Below are 23952 nucleotides of genomic sequence, written 5' to 3'. Positions count from 1 at the left end.
CCCGTCCTGCCTCCCCATCCCCGTCCTGCCTCCCCATCCCGGTCCTGTCCCCCCATCCCGGTCCTGCCTCCCCATCCCCATCCTGCCTCCCCATCCTGGTCCTGCCTCCCATCCCTGTCCTGTCTCCCTGTGCAGTTGTCAAGCCCAGGACAGCGGGCGCTTTCAGTGCCTCTGCTGCATCATTGTGGTCAGTACTTGAGTGTATTTTAAAACACAACGTACCAGGATAATGCAAAATTTATGAGGTAATTGGGTTTTCCCCGCCACCTCCAAAGCATTGAACTAGCGAAAGTGAGAAGTTTCAAAGTTTTCTTGACATAATAAAGCCAAGATTAATTACTCTGATCTGATTGCTACTTAATACATTTTGTTTTTCAAGAGTTTGCTAGAATTACACAGTGATCTGAGCTGAAAGAAGTTGAAAGACGATCTCTGACAGAGAAAATCTGGGGAGTTAGTAGGGCACTGTGTTTGTTTAAGGAGGAAAAAGCTCCAGAAAGTCATAATAGGCATGATGACTTTGCTGCTGCTGCTGTGTGTGTGTTTCAGCTGTCCCCGACTACTTTTCCTCTTATGGTTTTATTGAGAACATGTGAATCAAGGGCAGCCTCTACCCTTCAAGTCAATCTATGTATTTGGCAAACAAGACCAGTGAACTAAGAACACCCTGCTCTTGGCTGTGCTTTGTAAAGATGATTCTATTTTGGAAGGGGGTTTAAACAAGCTCTGCGATATGCCAGATGCAGAAGCAAACAATTTGAAGTTAAAGGTTTTTGAGATGGAGGCCTTGAGCACATGTCCTGACATGCGGAGGAAGTGTGAGTGGCCCTGCCCACACTGGAGATGGAGCAGCCAGGTCTTTCCCTCTGCCCCTGTCAGTCAAGATGCCTCCATGGATGCTTCTTGTGATTGTGGTTGGCAGGACCCCCTTGCACTGAACCAATTTATTCTTAAAACATGTCGTTGATAAACTATAACTTGTTTTCTCTGTAGGTGACTTTCCGTGGAAGTGCAAGGGTGAACGGAAGGGTGGCAGTGGGTGAAATCTTACTTATTACTATTTAGAAAATAACAAAGCCAGTGTTTTTCTAGTGTTATAGCTTATATGATTGCAATTTAATATTTGCTTCATTGAAGGTATTGGTATAACCCCAGTACACATTTTTTTTTCATCTAACGCAGATTGGAAGTAATATTTAATGCTTTGTATCTTCCATCAGTTACTGAATCCACCTACTTGTTAGATCTCTCACATTCTTCTTCAGTCTTGTCCTGATGGTGAAAGCGTGGCTTCTCACAGCTCCAGGAGATGATGCTCTGGCAGCCTCTGTGGGTTGAGCAGTGGAACCTCAGTGCCTTGCTGTCCTGTTGACCTTGTGGGGATTGAGTTCCCTGGTCACTTGCTCATCCCTTGTGCACACTGGACACTCCCAGGGAGGTGGACCCCCCTCCCACCACCTCTCAGCCCCAATCCTGCCCCGCCTCATCCAACTCAGCATGCTCACCCTGTCTTTGGAGAAAAGGGGTCAGTTCTTCCGTGTCCTCCTGCTTGCTGTCTTGCTAAACCCAGGTGCCAGTCAAACATCCCTGCAGCATTAGCCTCCATCACTTTCCTTCTTTTCATATGGTTTAATTTACACTGTATTCTTTCCACAGTTGTGTGACTGTTTTCAAAAACAGCATGGATAGAAAGAAACCTAATTTGAAGGTTAGAATTCTGTTATTTTTAGAATGCAGTCTCCTCAGCCCTGGAATTGATTTCATTTGGTTGTCACTGGTCTTTGTGAACAGTGGACCTTGCTTAGGATTTACATGTAACCTAGTCAAGTTTGCTTCAATATCGTGTTACTCTGCATAAGCTTTGTCAACGGGGCTTGCCTATTTGCTGTAGATTCAGAGTTAATGCATCGCCCTTCTCAAGGTGCTTCCATGGCCCTTCTGCTGTGATGAGGCTCAAAGCTATGTCAAGTGCCCTGAAATCAGTCTGTAAAGTTCTTTCTTAGTTCATAACATTGTGACTTCTCATTAAATGACAGCGACAGTCCTCAAAGGCAAATTATCTTATTTAAATTACAATCGATTTTGCTTTCCTAAATAACTGGGCACAATTTTAGGACTCTAGTGGCATTTATATGTGTATATGTATATATAGGTATTATTTTAGGTGCGTTGAGAATTCTTGACAAGGTACAAAATGGCATCAACTCCAAGGCACTTTTTTTTTTTTCCCCAAAAAGTAAGGGGAAAAATAGAAAAACGAGTGTCAGTAGTCTACGCTTGATTTATATTTACCTGTGGGAGCAGTGGTTTCCCATATATCTTGCACCATGAACTGAAATTTTGGTGCCAGTACCCTGGTGTGCAGTTCTATCCAGAATGGAGACAGGTTTTTGCAGGGATGTCATGTGACTGTGAGATGGGCCCCAGAGACGCTTTGTGTCAACACAAACACTCACCTGGTCCAAATGGAGTTTGCCTCTTGTTTGTTGATTGGAGATTTTTAGTTAAGAATGGGCTCTGGTGTTCAGATGCTTGGATATGTTGATGTTATGCTGCTTCAGTCTCCTGTGTGCTGGTCCAGGCCCTGCTGTGATGTGAACAGAGCCCTGTCTTGGTGTTGGGAGGTGGTCAGAGGGCTGGGCTGGACACGCCTGATGCCACCGGTATGTGGGGCTGGTGACTGAAAGGTGGGGGTGCCTCTCTGGCTCATACAGCACATGTCAGACGGGTTTCCTGTTTTCCTTGTGGAGTTTTGTTGACCTGCTTTTCACTTTAGTCTGTTGATAAACAGGAAGTGCTGTTGCAAGGCTGAGAGGGGGTGTCTGAAGGACTTTTACTGTTAAGCCCATATAGGATTTCATTTTATAAAGAGGAGAGATGAGGGGTTGGAGAATGTAACCCAAGATAATCCCACAATCCTTAGTTTTGGAATTTTAACCAGTGTGATTTGGAGTCTTTCAAAATGCTTGTTGGATCTCGAACTGTGGGTTCACACCTGCAGCTTCTGTGGGTGACAGCTTGCTTAAATAGTTATTTAGAGCAAACATGAAGCTGGAGATGATGTTTGGGTTGGGGGCTTGAGTGTCAGTGATTCCCACTCAGGTTTAGAGAGCCTCTTCAGCAGCCTGGCCCCCAGAGTTCCTGTGTGTGAGGCTCAGCTCTCCACATCCCGGTCCTGTGAAGAGAGGAGTCGGGTACAAGACAGGTGCTGAGGGGGTGTGTATGTGTGATGTCTGGGCTTTACTCCCCACTGTCCAAACATGCCATGTACGTCTTGGCCTCCTCACCTTTGTCTGAAGATGTCCCCCACTTGAGGGGACATAATTCCTTTGTGAGGTGTTCTTTGTCTCTGCTATTTGTTTTTGTAATTCCTGTACCACTTGATTGGCATTTAATTTTGATACCTAGGAATTGTTAGTGAACTTTCCACACACCTGTGGTTTGCCTCCCAAAGTTGATTTGAAGTCTTGGAGGGCACGGGCCTCTATAGACCTGGCTGGACCCCTTTATCCTAAAACACAAGCTCAACTTTGAGACTGAGTGTTAAGGTTTTCATTGGCTGGTGGCGTGTCACATGCCAGCCTGTCACCTGCAGCTGTTAAACTGGGTAGTAAGAGCACAGTGTTTTCAGTCATTAGGAGCCGCTGAATGGATGTTCTTCCATATCCTCGACTGTTCCTGTTGGCAGGAGTCTTTAACTTGGATGGGCCCGTGGCCTTGCTTCCTGCTTCCTACTCTGGATGGTGCAGAGCGTGGTTCTGCTGCCATCAGGAGGCTCCCTGTGTTTGGAAAGGTGAATGGATCGACAGCTCAGAACTCTGCTATTGCCAAGACATATGTCTGTAAACACGCGCTCAGCAGAGATGTTGTAGGTAGGGGAGGTTAGGTAGTTTTAATTTTGTATGATGAGTTGCTTTCAAGATCAGATTATGGTGGTTATGAAAATGCTTATCTTCCTTCCGCTTTGAAAAGGAGAGCTATTTGGAGTGTGTTCAATTTTTGTGTCTGCTTGAGCAATGTGTGACCCTCAGTGACAACTTACCTCCTTCAATGCTACACACACGGCCTCGAGTGTCTGCAGGTGGGAAATGACTGCATGTTGGGCCACTGAGTCCATGGGGTCTTTTCACTGCCTTCTCGTTGTTGCTCTTGGTAGACGGGCTACATGCCCACTGGGTGCGTGTGTCATTAAAGCTCTGCCTTTGTGCCCAGTCCATTGTATCTGTGCATCTTCAGTGCTTCACAAACCAGCTTTGCTTCTGTTTTGCTCTCTTCCCATCCTGTCTGAGAAGTTTATAGTGACATGTCTTATTGTTGTTTGAGGTAGTCCATTTCATGCTTTAATTACTAGTTGTATAATTAGGTTTTGCCTGAGTTCCCAAACAGCTAATTTGTTTCTTTGCATCCATGCAGGATTTTTATCGGAGACTTTAGGTATGATGCAGAATATGTTGGGTCTGTGCCTGCTATATTTCCTGTTTTAGTGCTTTGATTGTACTGCTTAGCATTTTGTTTTGTTTCTTTGGGAACACTGTGCACTATATTTTCCTAGAAGTAATACATTGAAGGCACAGTTAACTAAATTTCAAATGCCTCATAAAGGAAAACTTTACAAGGACAGCAAACTAACTGTGTATCTAAGGGATTAAGAAACGATATGGCGTTAACCTCTATAATCTGCTCACATATTTCATAAGGTATCTTGAAGCCCTTTCTTTCAAATTCCCCCATTTCAAATCAATTTGAAATTGACCAGATAAAGCCAGATAAGTTTGTGAGTCACACTAGGGATTTTCAAGGAAAAATTTTAAGTGCGAACACACTTGGAAACCGATGAGTTAGTAAAGGAATACAAATTGACCTTTGGTATTGGGTCACCAGTAACACCGACGAGTTTTGGGGTGTGGGGCTGTGTTTAAGAGACTTGGGACTTGGGACCATTTGCTGCTGTAACCCTGTGTCTGTTCAGTGCCTGCCATCGAGTAGTTGCTCCCTGAGTGTGTGAATCAGGTCCTGAGGCTTGCTTAGGGTGATACTGTAAAACACACGCATCTTCCAGACACTGTTGTGAGTGCCGTGGAGAGACAGGGCAGGAGACAGAATGAGACTGGAGACTGCTGCTGAGCAGGGTGGATGGTAGCAGGCACTGACCTTTGGGTGAGCTTTCCCCGGGGTTTCCAGGAGGGGCCCAGCAAGCCATAGCAAGTCCGAGTGACAAGGAGACCCTGTGCATTCACTGGCCTGGGTCTCGGTGTTTGTGGTGACTGTGTGCGCTTTGTCGGTCTGTCACTCTCTTCTCTGCTGAAAATCATCCTAAAAGCTGATGCGGGTTCCTCGCCTGCAAATATGTCCATGGTAATGAGACTCGGAGAGGACTCTGGTCTCTGGCACATCTTTTGAAGATACCATCATAGCTCCCGCCCTGGACCCATGCTGGGAGTGTCCTGGGAGGAGGAGAGTGCTCCACCTCTGGCATCAGCGGTCCCAGGAAACACTGGGACAGGCCCCTCCACCTCCCGAGTGCCTGCAGTTGGAGCCGCGTTCTGAGCACCAGCATCTGCTGTCCCCCACCTTGTGGCCACCCCTGTGATGTGGTGGTGCTGTGGCCTTCCTCGCCAGACCCTGCGCAGCGAGGGCTATGCCGAGTTTGAGTGTAGGGGCCACAGAGTGCGGCTGGATGGCTGTGTGCCCAGGCTTCTAAAAAGGAGACCCCAGGTATGTGCAAGTTATCTATCAAAACCCACCGTTTCCTCACAGTCTCCTCTGTTAGTTCACGAGTCATTCTTCTGATTCAGTCCAGTTGGGTACTGCCAGATGTAAGGAATTAATTGTGGATTTTTAAGCAACTTGAGATAACATCTTTAAAGAAAAACTGGGAGGTGGTTTTTGGATTAAGTCATAGGATAGGGGAGTGGAGAGCTGCTTTGGGGTCAAATTTGGTTGGTTTGTTTTAGAATTCTGCACTGTTAGAGTTTATCATGTTTCAGGGAGGCTTTCTTTCTGTCAGAGAAATTCCTTTTTGTCTGAGTCAGCCTCTCTTGTTGGCTGGTTGGAGAGTAAATAGGAGAGGGGAGATTTTTCTTTTGTGAAGCTGGGTGAGAACCTTGAGGATCTCTTAGGTTGGTTATTTCTTTATAAACAGTAGAAAAACATTCAGCATCTTAGTTCACTTTAGAAGATCTCAGTTGTTGCCTGATGTGTACAGGTGCTGGGGGTTGCTGATGCCCCAGGATGGGTCTCTGCCCTGAGGGGTCTGAGGCCTGGTTTTAATGGTTGTGTGTGCTAAGTTGCTTCAGTTGTGTCCGACTCTTTGCAGCCTTATGGGCTGTAGCCTGTCAGGCTCCTCTGTCCATAGGATTCTCCAGGCAAGAATACTGGAGGGGGTTGCCCTGTCCTGCAGGGGATCTTCCCCACACAGGGATCTCTTATGTCTTTTGCATTGGCAGGCAGATTCTTTACCACTAGAACCACCTGGGAAGCCCTTTAATGGTTATGGGTTTTTTGCCTTTTTCCCTGCAGCTTGGAATCCAGCACTTCTAGGTGCCGACATGCTTCTTAAATCTATATGTCTTTATAGGTAACACTGGGGGTAAAACATTACTTCCTTAAACTGAAGATAGTCAAATCTATATACATGTAGACTTGGGTTATATATTTTTCATTATTGTTATTTTTTTCCATTCTAAGTGAAAAAGAAAAAGAATGAAAGAAAGAAAAGACTCTATCCTGATCAGATTTTCCCTTCCTCATGTGTCCTCCTGACAAATCCGTTTGATCCTCGTGCAAGAAGCAGTGCGTCCAAAAGAGCAGAGCAGTCACTGAGAAGTCAGAGTGACATCTGAGCTGAAACGCCCTTTCTCTTCCATGATCTCAGACAGGTTGGGTTTCCTGCTCCCCTGGCCTCACACCTGCACATGGAGCCGGAAGCATTTACCTCGAATGAATGTCCTGAAAACCATTGCTGTGCATGAGTGGCCCCATGGCTGGCCCCTCGTGGAATCGGGAGGGTAAGGGAGGCCCAGGGAGGCCTGGTGCAGGCGCCCACCTTCAGCTCTCTGGTGGTCCCCAGGCCTGGAAGGAGAAGCTTGGAGTTGGGGAGGACACTCCTGTAGGTCCATGTTGTTTTTCGGGTCTCAGCCTCATTTACTGTCTCACGCCCTTTCCTGGTGCCTCTGGCCCATCAGGTGACAGTACTGCCCACCGTCTGCCCTGGGCATCCTGACCTTCCCTGGGACGTAATCGGGGAGGACGTGGCTGGCCCCGGTAGGCTGCTGTCTGGCTCTCCTAAGTTGTAAGCAGGTGTGACCAGCATAAACTCAACTTCTGCCCGGTCCTCCAGGCCAGTGGAGCTGGGGATGCAGCTCTGCGCGTGAGCATGAAGGTGTTTCTGCAGGAGACTGGGCTCCTTTACATTGGAAGGATAGAGTACCTGGAAGGCTTCTTACCCCACAGCTCAGGCCATCTGGAGTGTCAGCCAGGATAGTCACACTGAGGTTCTTGAGCGAGCCCTGAAGTCAGAGGATACAGGATGAAGGGAGCGTTGATCCCAACAGGCGCTCGTGTCCATGGGGTTTCTTTTGGTGGTTAGGGGAGCATAAGCCTCTTTGTGGATTCTAGTTTTCCGAGAAAGTCTTGTTGAAATTTCTTTTTTGCCCAGTTGGGTTATTTATTATACGTATTTGATACATTATTTGTGCAACAGCATGGTGTTTTGTTCATTGTTTTGTGCTAAAGAGAAGATGATCCCTGCATTTGGGGAACTTATCTAGAGATAAAAAATATCACCATGCGTGTTCAAGGAAATAGGCTACTATGTGACACATCTGTGGTCTAGATGAACATCTTGGGGTTGGAGGGCATTTCACAGGGGAGGTGGTTGTGATCTCCGTCGGGAGAGGGAAGGACAGCCTGGGTCACTGGAGTCGTGGGGTGACTGCTCTCAGCTGTGTGGAGGGGAAGGGACCAGTGTTTACTGAGCACCAACTCTGTCTCGGGCTTGGCTCTGGGTGCCTAGGGTAGGATCCACAGAGAGTCCGGAAAAGCAGGCTTGGAGAGTGTTGAGTGCTTGGCCGAGGACGTTGGGTTTTAGTGTTTAGGATGTAGTGAGTCACTGGAAGTGACTCATCACAGGGCAGGGACACAATGAAATAGGTGTTTTGTGAAGATGAATGCAGTCTCAGGATGTAGAGAGGATTAAGAGAGGAGCCTGGAAGCAGTGAGATGAGTTAGAAGGTGATTCCATTATTGAGAACAAGAGAAGAAGGAAGGGGAAAGGAAGGGATGTGTTCACTTGTTACTTAAGGTGATAAAATTATAAAATTATACATATATGTTTCTTATGGAAAATCAGAAGGGTGGCCAGTTGAGTTTAGCAGTTCTTTCCCATTGTCTATGGCCGCAGATTTTACTTCAGACTAAAGACGAGATGCTACCTTTCATGGTGTTCTGTGCACAGCATTTAAATTGCTGTGCAGTGTTTCATGGATTATATGTCCTCAATTTCTAATTGTTGGGTGTGTAGCTGGTTTCCTATTTTGTAGTACTGTTTATTAAAACATCTGATTTTCTATATACATCTTGACCATGTAGACAAATATTTTAAATTCCTGGGTCACATACTGATCACTTCCAGGAAATTTTCCGTTTATCAATTCTGTCATGATAAGACAGATTCTTCAATTGTCCCAGCTTTTTTTTTTTAAATAAAATTTCTCTACAGATGCAGGATCCCCTTCAGTATCATACATTGCATCTAGATACTAGATAATGTGCATTTCAAAAAAAAGAAATCAGTGCAGTTGTGTTATTAAGGTCTCATCTTCTGGACTTGTCTGGTTGTTTCCTTGTGGTGTCATTTGACTTGATTTTCTGTCCCCTGTATTTCCCGTGGGGAGGTGAGGTTTATGGCTTGATTAGGTTAAGTCAGAGGAGGATGGTACTGCCAGTAGGAATGAAGACAAAATGTTGATTTTAGGGGCAAGATAAGGGATAAAAGCTTCATAAATTAGAATTAAAATAGAACTTGATAAAAATATTGTTTAATTATCAGTTATTCCCAAATGAATATCGTTTTATTCATTGCATTAAAATTTCCTGGCAAGTAATCAAAACGAGCTCCCTGGGGAACTCAGACAGCTCCCAAAGTCACGTGCAGTGAGAGAGGTTGATGATTGCATGTTGGGAGAGCTTTGAGGTGAAATGACTCTGAGAAAGAGTTTGTTTCTGACACTGACTGTGAGTACATATATAACCATCTATGTGATTGTGAAATATCTATGTATGTATTCATGGTGATGTTTTGTAAGATGTAGTAACAAACATCTGTTTCATTTAAGAAATGTTCCTGGGACTTCCCTGGCGGTCCAGTGGTTAGGATGCCGTGCTTCCACTGCAGGGGACATGGGGACTCAGATCCTCATGGGAAAGAAAAGAAGTGTTCATGGGGGCATTAGCCCATGAATTTATGAGCTAAAACATAATAATAATAGTACCTAGAAGAAATACAAAGCATTTCAGCCTTGAGAAGTTCTGATTCAGTAGAGCTGAGGTTTGGAACTTCTGACTAGTAGTCAAGGGGTGCTGATCTGGGATGGAATCCTACTTAGAGAACCACTCCTTCAACTAGGATGAGGTTCAAACTGTAATATAATACTTAGGTGAGTGGGTTTTCAAACTTGATTTTTTTAAACAATCAAAACTTTTTTATTAAAATAAATATTTTACGGACCTACTCACTATGCAAAACATTAAAAAGTGATGCTATTGGGAAGAGATTGGGAGGAGGGGCTGTAGGAAGACAAACAACTGTGATGCTGCTGTTGGAAACCACCCGTATGGGTCTTAGAAAGGGCTAGGAATCTTCGGCAGACCTGGGGCTGTCTTGGCTGTCAGCATTTATTAGTTGTGACTTTTTGGCAGCAGTTTAGGCTCTCTGAGTCTTAAGTTTTCTCATCTGAAAATAGGGCTTATAAACCCTCCCATCACATTAGATAGTGCGCACGAATGTAATGCAAATCTAACTCGGGGTTACCACATTCTCATTCTTGCCTTGGCTCTGTCCCAAGCCAACTCTGTGATCTCTGTTAGATGATTTCTATGGAGTGGAGCAGGAATTGGGGAGCATCTGTGGCTCGGGTGATGTCTGTGCTGTTATGAAAGTAATGTCACAGGTACAGACGTCGATCATGGACTGATTTCCCATACTACTGGGCTAATGTGCGACTGTAGAGTGATTATGTGCTGATTCTAATAAAGCAGAATGCCAGACAGCTATTTCCTTGGGGTTGGAATTCACCTTTGGTTTCAGGCTGCCTTTTTCTTTTTTGATCGACATGTTAAATGAAGCCACCCACCCTTCAAGGGAGGCAGCAGGTTTGTGGTTTGCTCTGTTGTGTTGCGGTGGTGAGGTGGTGTTATGAGTGTTGGGTGTGGTTTGGGGTGGAAAGGAGGGGGCAGCAGAGATTGATCAATTGATCTATAGATTTCAACTGAAAATATTTTTTAAAATCCCAGAAAATTCCAAAAGCGTAAGTTGAATTTGCCATCCCCACAGATGACTGTTTACACAGTTCTTACATTGTTTTAGGTAGCATACGTCCTCTAAAGTACACCGGAGGAGGTGGTAGGTTATATGCAAATACATCATATTGTACCAGGGATTGAGCATCTGTGGATTTTGATGTCCCCATAAGTCTTCGAACCCCATACTGAGGGGGGACTATATCATGTCTATCTTGAAATACCAATGTTCACTAAAAAAACAACAACTTTACAACATAAAGTTTCTTGCTTTTGGTTTAAGTAGATTGGAAAGATACTTACCAAGATAATCTAGCATGAGGCATCAATCCTACTGACTTTATATTGCTCTTCTACTGACTTTAAAGAGAATATGCTTTCTATTTGTGATGTCATTACCAGTGACGTCATTTGTCTCTGCACCATAACTTTCCTTGGCTCGCAGGATGGGCAAGTGCTAACCTTGAAGCCCTGTGCCACCACACCCATTATTTTAAGGATGTTTTCCAACAATTTCTTGTCTTTTGGTTTCTGGACATTATAGTTGTGCAAAGTCAAGTGGTTCTACCAGGATTCTCATGAAAAAGAGCAGCGTCTCCTAGAGAGGTTGTCTTTTCCAACTTTGTGCCTGGTCCGTTCCACACTCTCCTCCGTATTTCTGTGTGAACAGTTATGTTACTTCTTCTTTTTGTCTGTCTTTTGACTCAGTGTGGAAGATTGAACCCTGTTTTACTGCCCTGTGTGTGCTTTGCCTCTCTCTGTTGCAACCACTTCTTGGATTTCTGTCTCTCTCTCTCTCTCTCACACACACGCACACACACACAAATGTGATGTTTGATGTCACATTATTTTCTTTTAAAATTGCTCAGAGCTGAACCATGTAAGATACCTTTATTACTTATTCTTTGACAACTTGTATGTTTTCTCTGGAATGAACAATTCACCCCCACCCCCCACCCTCCTTTGGCTGGCCTTCTGTGAACTTGCAGCTAATTCCATCCCCGCTTGGCCAGCTGTTAGGTAGCGTCTCATAATGTTGAGTTGCATGGGGCCATCTCCCGGCCTCGTCTGGCGACAGCTCCCACCATGACCTGCCCTTCCCACCCCTGGTAAGCATCCTGTGCGCCCTCTCACGGGCCTGTCCCGGCTTCACGTGCCACGGTGTCCTCAGTCGTGGTTAGGTCTCTGTTGGCACACATCTTCTAGTACCCACCTGAGAACAAGAGAGAGGGGAACTTTTTGGCGACACTTCATTTCTGAAAATGTTGTAATCTACCGGCGCTCATGCTTCACTGATAGTTGGTTGGTGAGGTCTAGAATTCTATGTTGTAGAACAGTTCTCTTAGGAGTTTTGAAGTCAGTGTGCTGTTATCATATAGATTTTGGTGTTGCTCTTAAAAAGGTCCAACCCATTCTGATTTCTGATTCCTTTTCCCTTTGTTGGTGACTTGTATTTTACTTTCTGGAAGTTCCTTCCTTTCTTCATTCCATCCCACCCTCTTCTGGGATCTGATTCTCCTAAAACCTCACCACCAACCTTTCTCAAATCTTCTCACTGAATGTAATCTTTTTCTCTTCAGAACTCACAAAGCATTTTTTAAACTTACTTATTTTTAAGTGGAGGAAAATCGCTTCACAGTATTGTGAAGCCTCTGCCATACATCAACATGACGCACCTGTAGGTGTACATGTCTCCTTTCCTTCTTTAACCTTCACAAATCATTTTTATGTTTCATTTTCTTATGACCCATGGTCTGTCTGTTTTTAACTATTTGTGTTTTTTTTTCTTATCTGGTAAATTTTAATTTTTCACAGTAGGTCATGATTGTTAGTGTTTATACTCAATTTTTTTTTGGATCAATGTGAATTTTCTAGTTATACAAGTCTATTCTCCTTTGAAGATTTGACAGGATATAGACCATTACTATACACCGTGACTGAGGCAAGAGTAGGGTACCGTTTCTATTTGCAGATGCTTTTCTTGAAACTCACTTGGGCATAAAATATGTACCACTTGTGTGTCACCACTTGAAAAAGCTCATTACTTTGTTGTACAGTGTGGTGTCTTAAGAGTCCCTTGGACTGCAAGGAGATCCAACCAGTTAATCCTAAAGGAAATCAGTCCTGAATATTCATTGGAAGGACTGATGCTGAAGCTGAAACTCCAATACTTTGGCCACCTGATGCAAAGAACTGGCTCATTGGAAAAGAACCTGATGCTGGGAAAGATTGAAGGCAGGAAGAAAAGGGGACGACAGAGGATGAGATGATTGGGTGGCATCACCGACTTGATGGACATGGGTTTAGGTAAACTCTGGAATTGGTAATGGACAGGGAGGCCTGGCGTGCTGCGGTCCATGGTGTTGCAAAGAGTTGGACATGACTGAGCAACTGAACTGAACTGGACAGTGTGGTGATGCTCTTTGTGGAGTGGTGAGAGATTTCTTGAAGTTTGGGTAGGACTCATTCTTTCATTATGACTTTCCCTCCTGTCTCTCTTCCTGTTTCCTGGGATAGAGTGCACATCAGCATTCTTTGCAGTTTGCATCTTATCAAATCTCTGCTTTCTTTCTAGCCGATCATAGAACTATCCCCTCCATCTTTCCCTAGTCATCTTTGGTGAGAAGCAGTGATTCCGTGTGTGGGTTCGTATCCTGGTTTATTCTCTGGGCTCCAATCCATCTTGGGGAGTGTTGCCTGGCAGGGACATTTGCTTCTTGGTAGTCCTCTATCCAGCCACTTGTTGAGAACCTTTCTGGATTTTTGTTCATCATAATGTAAACTTATTGTTACTGTTCAGATCTTTGGTTATTTATATGCACACACCACCCTTATGGCAGAGAGTGAAGAGGAACTAAAAAGCCTCTTGATGAAAGTGAAAGAGGAGAGTGAAAAAGTTGGCTTAAAGCTCAACATTCAGAAAACAAAGATCATGGCATCTGGTCCCATCACTTCATGGGAAATAGATGGGGAAACAGTGGCAACAGTGTCAGACTATTTTTTTGGGCTCCAAAATCACTGCAGATGGTGACTGCAGCCATGAAATTAAAAGACGCTTACTCCTTGGAAGAAAAGTTATGAGCAACCTAGATGGTATATTCAAAAACAGAGACATTACTTTGCCGACTAAGGTCCGTCTAGTCAAGGCTATGGTTTTTCCAGTAGTCATGTATGGATGTGAGAGTTGGACTGTGAAGAAGGCTGAGCACCAAAGTATTGATGCTTTTGAACTGTGGCATTGGAGAAGACTCTCAAGAGTCCCTTGGACTGCAAGAAGATCCAACCAGTCCATTCTGAAAGAGATCAACCCTGGGATTTCTTTGGAAGGAATGATGCTAAAGCTGAAACTCCAGTACTTTGGCCACCTCATGCGAAGAGTTGACTCATTAGAAAAGACTTTGATGCTGGGAGGGATTGGGGGCAGGAGAAGAAGGGGACGACAGAGGATGAGATGGCTGGATAGCATCACGGACTCGATGGATGTGAGTCTGAGTGAACTCCAGGAGTTGGTGATGGACAGGGAGGCCTGGCGTGCTGCGATTCATGGGGTTGCAAAGAATCAGACACGACTGAGCGACTGAACTGAACTGACTGTAAGTGAAACCTTTTTAAAAAATTGAGTATGTGTCGCGTTTGTTTTTTTAATCCAATGACAAGTCTACTGATTGTAGAATTAATGTTTTTGGCATTTAAAAAAGTGTCTTATCACTGCTTTCTGTTCAGTTGTATGTATAAGTTTCTATAGCCAGGACAGCAATGATTTCTGTTATTAATTATTTCAAACTTCTTAGTGAAAACTACCATGAAGTGGAATCAACGAGTATGTGCCAACTTGTTTAGAAAACAAGTTTTTCCCCTGGGTACTTGACCGTTCCTTGAAAATACTGCCAGTCCTCTGGGTATTTAGAGAGAATTGTGTGGATGAAGGCTGTCAGTTAACACCTCCTGAGAGACAACTCTTCCAAGGAGATGTATTTCTCAGTGGCGAAAAGCATCCTGGTTTTACACTCTTGTGGGAGGACTTTTTTTTTAGTGTCCTTTGCTCTGTTAGGATTACTGATGATTCCCACTCTGTGTCTTCTCTCCAAGCAGTTGTTCCCATCCAGCACATGGTTCAGAGTGACATTAATAAGTACCAGCCTGATGAAAGCCTTGACATGGTGTTGTCATGGCTACTTGGCATAGCTGACCGCTGAATCAGGACTTCTCTGAAGTCAGGAATCAACTGAATCTCAGAAATGGACACACCCTGATCAGGCAGTTGAAGAATGATAAGCCAAGTCTGGAGAATATTTCGAGGAGGAGGGAGTGACCAGCAGTGTCAGATTCTGCTGATAGACCAAGGAAGATGGGTCTTGAGAACTCACTAGCAGCATGGAGGCTGTTGGTGACCTCGATGGACAGTTTTGGCACTTGTGGTGGGGAGGAAGCCTGACTGGCATGAGGCTATAGGAGAAGAAGAATCTGAGATGACAGATCTTTAAAAGGATCAAAGTGTGGTAGCTCAAGGACAAAAGTAGGGTCCATAGAAGATTTCATACAATTATTTTAGCATCTGCAAAAATACAGTATTAACAACTTTTGAAGACTCTGAGTTGACATCTGAGTGCTATTTTCCATGCTGTTATGGTTTTAAAAAATTAATTTTATTGAAGTATAGTTGATTTACACTGTTGTGTTAATTTCTACTGTACGACTGGTTCAGTCATACACATATATACATTCTTTTTAAAAAAATACTCTTTTCCATTATGGTTTATCACAGGTACATTGTGCTATATAAGGGGACCTTGTTTATCCATCTGATATGTGCTAGTTTGCATCATACTGTTAACGGTTTTTAGGAACTTTAACAGTAAGGCTAGAGATAGACTTTTAACCTTTCTTGGGATGTTCCAGTCAGGAGAAGCTCTTGGGGAAGAGGATGGCTGAGGAGTCTGGAGGGATGGAAATGGTCAGCCTGCGGGTAAGTGGGGCTCCAAACATTGGGCACAGTGGGGAGGGGTGCATTTATACAGGACACAGTGCAGGCTGCTAGAGTGGAAATGGTGCAAAGGAGGCGGGACTGTGGTAGGTTCCCCCGTATCAGTTTAAGAGACTGGGACATCTTTAGGAGGGAATTTATTTCCAGGGAGTACCTCCAAATGTTATAGAAAGGCAGTAGATTATGATCTCATGTGGAAAGAGTGAGGAGGGTCAAGAGGCTTTAATAACGTGTTTTATAAGTTACGTTTTAGGGGTCAGTTTGCTTCTGTGTTGGAGTAGGAAATGGCAACCCACTCCAGTATTCTTGCCTGGGAAATTCCATGGACAGAGGAGCCTGGTGGGCTCCATGGGGTTGCAAGCAATCGGACACAACTGAGCGTGCACACATTGCCTTTTGTGTGCATAAAAGTGTTTCAGAAATGAAAGCGGATATTTAAGCTGGTTAGGTCATCCTGCTCAGGGGAAGCAGAGGACAGGGTGGATCAGTGATAAATGGCTGGATGTGATGGTAAAGGACTACTTTCTCTTTATTCACCCCCTGGGTTATTCATTCTTCCCCATTTCTCTTGCAGAGTGAATGCCACTTGGGAAGGAAGAGTAGAAGTACAGTTTGTTTCAGGACTTTGTTCTTTAACAGCTCAACCAATCTAGAAATGAAAAATTCTGGAGCCTGGCTGGACTAACAGCAGAGGGTTTCCTAAGAACTCTCTAGGTGACGTGATTAATATAACCAGGGAATTAGCCGAGTAAGGCCCATGTATGAAGGGGATGCCAAGAGAGAGGGGTGTGTGTGTGTGCACGCGCGCGTGTGTATTCTAGAAGCTTACTGTCTGTGTTCTGGAGGAACAGTTGATTTCAGTACTGAATCTCTTTCTCTTTTTAAATGTTTTGGCCGTGGGGCATCTTAGTTCCCCGGCTGAAAGTGCTGAGTCTTAACCTCTGCACCTCCAGGGAATTCCCTGAATTTCCTTTTAAAGAAGTCCAGATAAATGAGGGTGCTTGCAGAGCAACTGTGGAGTGTTGGCATAGTGGTTTCTATGGTCGTGTTTAATAACTTTGAGAACTGGAATCTGAACGGTTTTCTGTGCTGGTTAAAAAGTGACAGGGATTGATGATAATACATGTTCCATTGTAATGATTGCCTAGAGCTTTGGAGTCCCTGGCTTCGCCCTTGGAAGGTCTGAGTCAGTAGATATGGGGTAGGGTCCATAGTCTGTGTTTTTATTAATAACTGTCATTAATCTTGTGCCTCCTCCACCCCAGCCTTTCCTCTCAGAAAGAGCTGTACCTGATATCACTGTTTAAGTTGGTAAAATAGAGTGTTAATGTGAGTTGAACTTTTTATTAGTAATTCTGTGCTATGGATGATTCAGTAGCTAATGGCAAAGGTTATAGTTTAGTGTATTTTCATTTTTGAATATACAAATGAGAATGATTGTAGAAGTTGAAGAACAGCTATGTTTTCTCCTCACGTCATTTAGAACTTGGTTTGATGTTATATTCTGTGGTATATATGTTGTGTGTGTATGTGTGTGAATGTGTATATGTGTACGTGCATAAGTATGCACACATACCCAGGCAGAAGTGTGTAACACTTAAAATGAAGTCCTTTGTCTTCCTTCTTCCCCAGCCCTACCCCTCAGGGATAAATATTAAAATGTTGGTTTGTAAAATGTTGGTCTGGGGACATTTTTCTATGCACACATACGAGCGTATGTAATTTTGTCTTTATAAAACAGACTCAAGCACACACGCTGTTCTGAGCTTGCTTTGTTCACTTGTGGTCTTAACATTCTTCTGTGTCAGTATATTTTAGACCTGTTTGTAGTGATTACTTAGAGCCACCAAGGCAGACAGCCTCCTTTTCTTCAGATAGGCTGCAACAAGAGTTTTTCAGACACACAGTATGTGTTGCTTGCTTATTAGAATGTCTCAATAGATTGGATTGGGGAGATTATTAAGTATTTCATATTGGACCATGGGAAACTCAGCATACTTCAGAGGAATTACTATTTTTTGTGCCGTGAGTTGTGCTGGTGTCTGCAGCTCCGATCACAATAGTATATCAGTGTCTGAGCCAAAGGGATGTACATGTATGAGTGACTCCATCATAAAAAAAGCTAAATGGACTCAAACATAGGGAGCCACTTGAATTTTCAGTCAAGTGCCGTATTGTTGATGAGGTCAGTTCCTTTTCACAGCAGGAGTTTATCCCAGTTTAAATTGTTGCGTTCCCTTTTGGTGGTGCTAACTTGCTGTGTGCTCTCATACAGGATCCAAACTACTGGATACAAGTGCATCGACTGGAACATGGAGATGGAGGGATTCTGGATCTTGACGACATCCTCTGTGATGTGGCAGATGACAAAGACAGAGTGAGTTCAAGTCCAGGGAAGTGGCTCTGGTGCCTTTTGTGAAGACTGGGGAGGATGTGGGTGGAGGGGAGCACTTTCCTTTCTGTTTCAGACACTATTTTAAAGAGCATTTGGCCCACTCATACTGGTTTGCTTATTTTATTGTAAGTATCATGAATCTTTGCTTTCCTGAACCCCGGAGACTCATTACTAGGTTTTGGGAATTTTAAAATTGCAGTGTTTAAATGGAAACATTTTAAGAAGTTTCCATGCCATTCCCCCCTTATTTTCACCAGACGTAACATCTTTCTTGACAACTCAGGCCTGTCATTATGATCACCATCTCTGTTTTGATCCCAGTGGCTGGCATTCCCTGGCTGCATTCCTCCTGGTGGGCTTGGCTTCCAGGAAGCCATCCTTTCCTCTGTAGCTGCTCTTTGGGTTCTGCCATACTGCAACACCATCTTCTCTGTCAGCGCTGAAGCCATGGCCTGGATCCACCTCCTGTCTGTCCTCACTGACGGAGGGGGCAGAGGAATGACTCAGGGTGTGTTAGGAGCATGACAGGATGCTGGGCTCTGGCACAGGAATTCAGATTCCGCCCCTCGAAATCCTCCCCTGCTACCTCCCCCTTTTTTTTAGGCAGCTGGTTAATATGATTTTATTTCAGTATTTACTAAAGTTTTAAATATAATCACATAAAAACCAAACATTTCAAAAAGTGTGAAGTATTAGAAAGTTAATGAGTGCCATTGATCTTTCCATGCAAACAATCTCTTTTTGCTGAGATAAGCAATACCAATTCTGCAGCTGGCAATATGTATAATGTGATACTCTACCAGAGTTTAAAAATAGGCTTGATCAAGAGATTGCATGTGATACAACTGAGGTAGTCAAATTCTTGACTGGATGAGGTGCTGACTTGAGCAGGCTGGGGCCACGCCCCTCGTGTCTGGCAGTGAGATGATGGGGAGGACTGGCCGCCGCATCCTCACCTGTTCATCACGGCTTGTGATATAGCTCAGGGTGGGCTCTGCAGTGATGTTACCTCATGGGATCAAGGAAGGTAAATCTCCCAGCGATCACTGCTGTTCCTCCCAGGTGATCGATCACGCCAACCACCAGCCCCTTGCCTCCTGGGCTGTGGGCTGCTGCGTCTTCTTTACACCTGCATTCCCGACAGTTAGCATGGTGCCTGGTTCAGAACCGGTTGATGTCTTATGTGTTTTCTTGAAATCTTAAGGAAAAGGAAAATTTCCAGGTACCAGGTATTGTGTAACGTCAAGGATATTTGATTCACTAGCACCTGCCATAGTGGGGTTTGTCCCCTGCAGCTCCCGTGGGCTGGGAGCATGTTGTGTTGAAAATACAGAACTTTCCTGCCCATATGTGATTTGCTGCTGTTTCTTCAGGTGTCAGTTCTAATCATGAGGCTCCAGGAGCAAGAGGCTCCCAAGTCCTTTTGCTGCAATCCACATGAAGAGGCCCCTCTCGAGACTCAAATTATAGTCATTTTATTGTGCAGCTCAGCTCCAGGGCTTAGACAACTACAGAGATTTATGAAGGATTTAAACAGGTGTCCTTTCCCAGTCATAATGCTGCAAAGAGATGAGCTAATGTTGTATTGATCTTTTAATATTTTTTCTTCTCCCTTCCTCTTCCTTCTTTTCTTTTTTTGGTTGTTTTTCTTCTTTAAGATAATATGGCTTCTTGTGCAGAAAGAGAAAAATACCGGCAAAGACATAGCTACCCGTGACCCCATTGCTGCCTGAAGCTCATTACTGCCGCTCTTTGAGTGGGCTTTGCTTTTCCTGACACTCTTTTCCTTCAGACACACACACACTGTTTCTCTTAAATAGGAGGGAGTGAGCCTGCCTTTTTGGAGTTGCTTATAAATATATTAACATGTCCACTGATGGTGGCTTTGCTGACAGAACTGCACAGTGTTCTGTTTTAGGGAGTTTTGTGCTGGTTCATTCTTCCTGGTTTGGGTTCTTGGATTTCTGTGGAGGAGTCCCTGTGGTCCGGGGCATGTCCCTGCCCACAGCGGCAGTGATGAGCATGCCTGTTTCCCCACCTGTTTTCTTTCAGTTGAAGTATAGTTAATTTACAATTTTGTGTTAGTTTCAGGTATACAGCAGAGTGATTCAGTCATACTTGTGCATATATTCCTTTCCATTATTGCTTATTACAGGATATTGCAAACTGTTCCTTTTCTGCATTGAACACAGATGTAGGTTTCCCCCAAGTTGGTGCCTTTTCACTCTACATTTTGACTTTATGTCCAAGTAAAGAGAGGGTGTAAGAATTGGCTCTGAGATTGCCTCCATGCCGTGTCTTGCCCTGGTGTGTTGTCGGGACCGCGGTTGCCATAGGAGCAGGATGATATAGCACCTGGCGGGTTCATGAAGCACCCCCATCAGCATTCACACTCCAGACACAGTTCACGTTCTGAGTTGGTATTGAGACGTAGGTGTTCGGCTATTGGGTTATTGAGACTTATTTTATGGCCCAGTATATGGTCTTTTTGGTGGGTGTTTGGAGAGAGAGGGAGAGATAAGGAGAGAAAGAGAAGGTGGGGGCAGGGGGAGAGAAAGGAAAAAGAGGGAGAGAGAGAATAAGGCAAACTGTGATCTAAAACAGTTGCATATTAAAATCATAGGGTACTTAATAAACTGTGTTTTAGATTTTATAATCGTTGTTTTGTTTCAAAGTATTTAAATGTGTGTGTGCGTGCATGTGTGTTAGTCACTCAGCTGTGTCCAAATCTTTGTGACCCCGTGGACTGTAGCCCACCAGTCTCCTCTATCCATGGGATTCTCCAGACAAGAACACTGGAGTAGGTAGCTATTGCCTTCTCCAGGGGATCTTCCCAACCCAGGGCTTGAACCCAGGTCTTCTGCATTTCAGGCAGATTCTTTACCATCTGAGCCATAAGAGAAGTCCAGATATGTGTATGTGTAAAATTAATTTCAGTTTTTGAAGGAGCATCTTCATGGACCCACTTTAAGTTGTAACTAAAAACATATAACTAATCCAGAATCTCAGCACCACACGAGTGTTGTTGGGTGATTGTTGTATTATTTTATGTATTATTTTGAGTTCAAAGAAAAGTATGTTATTTGAAGTGATAAAGTTATACAAAGTGAGGGATTGTGTGTAGTCAGCTGCATGGCTGTTTTCCATGGTTCTGAAATTTGATTCTGTATAATCACCTGGGAGTGTTTTCAACTTTTTTTTGGCAGGTTCTCTGACTAAGAATCTTGACACCTATTTTGCTTTTAGGTTAGAAAAGCAATCTTCTAAATAAATAATACAATCCCTCTTAAAAAAAAAAAGTCCTGTTTTTTGGAACTCCTCTGGGCTCCTGCATTTTATACTCTCCACCCCTCAAGTGAGCCAACTCATTGGAAAGACCCTGATGCTGGGGAAGTTTGAGGGCAGGAGAAGAGGGTGACAGAGGATGAGATGGTTGGATGATCACTGAATCAGTGTGCATGAGTTTGCACAAACTCCGGCAGATAGTGAAGGAAAGGGAAGCCTGGTGTGCTGTAGTCCATGGGACTGCAAAGAGATGGACCCAATTCAGTAACTGAGCAACAACTCCTCAAGTGCCCCAGGTGCTGTTTTTGCTCCCAGATTGTGAAGACAAGACTTCATTGGCTTGTCCACCTGGCAGTCTTTGTAAAAGGGCAAACTCAGAGATACAGATTTTATACCTGGTCATTGAATTTGTAAAATTATGAAAAAATATTTTTAACAGAGGGAAATTAGGATTAAGAGGAAATAATTCAAGTGATCACAGGAAAAAATTGAAGCATCTATTATCTGTAATTTTGGTCACTATCCTTTAGTTATTAATGTTCAGTGCATAGCACTGAGAAGTTTTCATTTAGTGCCTATACGATTCCAATACCAGGGCTTACCCAAATGTATTCAAAATGGTGTGAGTGTGGGTTGTCTTGGGTTCTTGGAGTAGGTTTGATTTCCTACGACACAGAATATTCTAGAGTTAGGTTGAGCATGAGGATGTGCCCTGTGTGTTCATCTCTTCTGGACATTGATTCTTCCAGGCAGGGTACAGGGTCAGCCTGCACGTGCTGTTACACCGGTCTGTTTACTCTCAGAATCTGATTCTCAGTCTTCTCATTGACATCCTGCCAAATTGTGAAAAACCACAGTGGCTTTCACGCGTTCTCTAGCACGGTTGACAGCAGCTGTAGCTCGAGCCTTCCTGAATGGTGCGCTGTTTTGTCTGAATTTCTTCCTGATTTGCTCTCCATTGTTTATTATTTGCTATCTCTGAGCTTCTCTTAGTTCTCTGTCCCTCCTGTCATTCCTCTGTAAACTCTAGTGAACTGGGTACATAGATGTCTGGGTAAGAATACGGGGCGTTTACTTCTCCCTGTGAGCTGGCACCTTATACTGAGTGAAGGGCGGAAATGGACGTTTCAGGCGGAAGTGATCAGCACTTAGAGCTGGGAAAGGGTGCTTTGTTGGGGAGCAGTCAGCAGGAACAGAGTCTTTTTCTCACTCACAGCATTGTCTTCTCTTAAGTCCTTGGTGCTGAAGGTGATTTAAGATGTGGTATCAAGCATTTCCTCTGTCACACTGGGATTCGGTTTTGTTTTGACCGAGGATGATGTCATGTGGTTCTAGCTTCGTGATGACCTTGGGAAATAGCTTTCATTTATCCATATCTAACTCTTTGTAGGAAGAGTTGGATGGGATAGCAATTTCAACTCTTTGAAGAGTTTGTATGTTTAGAATGGGGTCCAGGTTGTCGAAGGGTTGGTTGCTGTGGAGCCAGCTGTCTGCTGCTTGTTGGAAAGAAAACAGGATTCTCTGGGGGACAGTCTGGCTGGCCAGTGTCCTAATGTAGAAGAATATTGAGAAAAAGAAACTCTTAAAATGTATTGGCATTGTGGACAAGCAACCGTTTCCACTTGTCGGTGGAAGCTAGCACAGAGACATTTGTGGAATAGACAAGTTAAAACTGGGTTGTTGAACCAAAGACAAGTGCCCCTCCTAATGTTGAAGAAAGCTTAAGTAGAGAAGTTTTCAAACCAGGGTGCTGAATAATAATAGTAATAATATAATAATAATAATGAAAAGACAACACATGTAATAATTTCCTTTGAAGGATAAGACTTTTGATATATATTTTTAAAAATTATTTTTAGGTAATTTAACCTATTTATTGACTGTGTACCTATTGTGTGTCAGACATTGTGCTTAGTGCCATGGTATATTGTTGAACACACAAGTAGATATAGTTCCTGCTTTCTTGGGGCTTAGGATCTGTTACGAGAGTCAGACTTACTGATAGATAATGATTTTGAGGAAAAGGAACAGTCCTGTGAAATATGTGATTAAAGTCCCCTGACCATGCTCAGCGGGAAACAATACTTAAAAAAAATGTGAGTGAGTTGGAATTTGGACAGCCAGGTGAGAACAAAGAAGTGTTAGGTGTTCAGATTTATATTTGAGAAATATCCCTAGCTGAATGTGTCAAGAACGAATGGGCGAACTTCCCTGATGGTCCATTGGTTAAAATTCTGTGCTTCCAAAGCAGTGAGTTATAGGTTCCATCCCTGGGCAGGGAGCTAAGATCCTACAAATTGGGTGGTTTGGCAAAAAATTAAAAAAGGAATGAATGAACAGGAGGCATAGTGGACCCAGGGGGGCCAGTTGGTGGGCTTTGAGGGGGATGCGAGATGGATGGAGGTTGGATCTGGTGGTGAAGTGGGAAGTAGGTAGGTAGGCAGATCTGAGGTAGCTTAATAGGTAAATTTAATGGTGGGATTATTCCCCAAGGTCGGGAGTGTTGGGGGGGGACCCAGGTGGGAGATCAGGATTTAGTCCTGACTTTAGCTGGTTGAGGTGCTCTGGAGGATCAGTTTGGCAGGTGAATATTTGTAACCAAAGCACAGATAAATGTATGAATCTGATATAAAATTGTTAAAAAATCAGATTAAAACAGCATTGAAAGTATAGTCTAATTTTAATGAAAATAATTATACACCTTTGAAAGGTTTTAAGGGACCAATTGAAATAGTTATCTCTGAGGGTGGAATAGGTGAATAACTGGAGA

General features: G+C 43.8%; 1 protein-coding gene across 18 annotated transcripts in view; it reads left to right on the top strand.

Annotated features, from left to right (window-relative positions):
- Positions 1 to 23952, top strand: part of PARD3 (par-3 family cell polarity regulator) — a 574463-nt gene that overhangs the window by 74158 nt on the left and 476353 nt on the right. For all 18 annotated transcript variants that reach the window (XM_040248382.1, XM_040248390.1, XM_040248385.1 and 15 more), the window contains exon 2: positions 17778 to 17879. In XM_040248382.1, coding sequence (XP_040104316.1) covers positions 17778 to 17879 — 102 coding nt within the window. The remainder of the gene's footprint in view (positions 1 to 17777; positions 17880 to 23952) is intronic.

This window comes from Oryx dammah, unplaced genomic scaffold (assembly GCF_014754425.2).
Source record: "Oryx dammah isolate SB20612 unplaced genomic scaffold, SCBI_Odam_1.1 HiC_scaffold_10, whole genome shotgun sequence".
Lineage (NCBI taxonomy): Eukaryota > Metazoa > Chordata > Mammalia > Artiodactyla > Bovidae > Oryx > Oryx dammah.
Note: the sequence above shows the minus strand (reverse complement) of the source record. Positions and strands in the feature narration are given on the sequence as shown.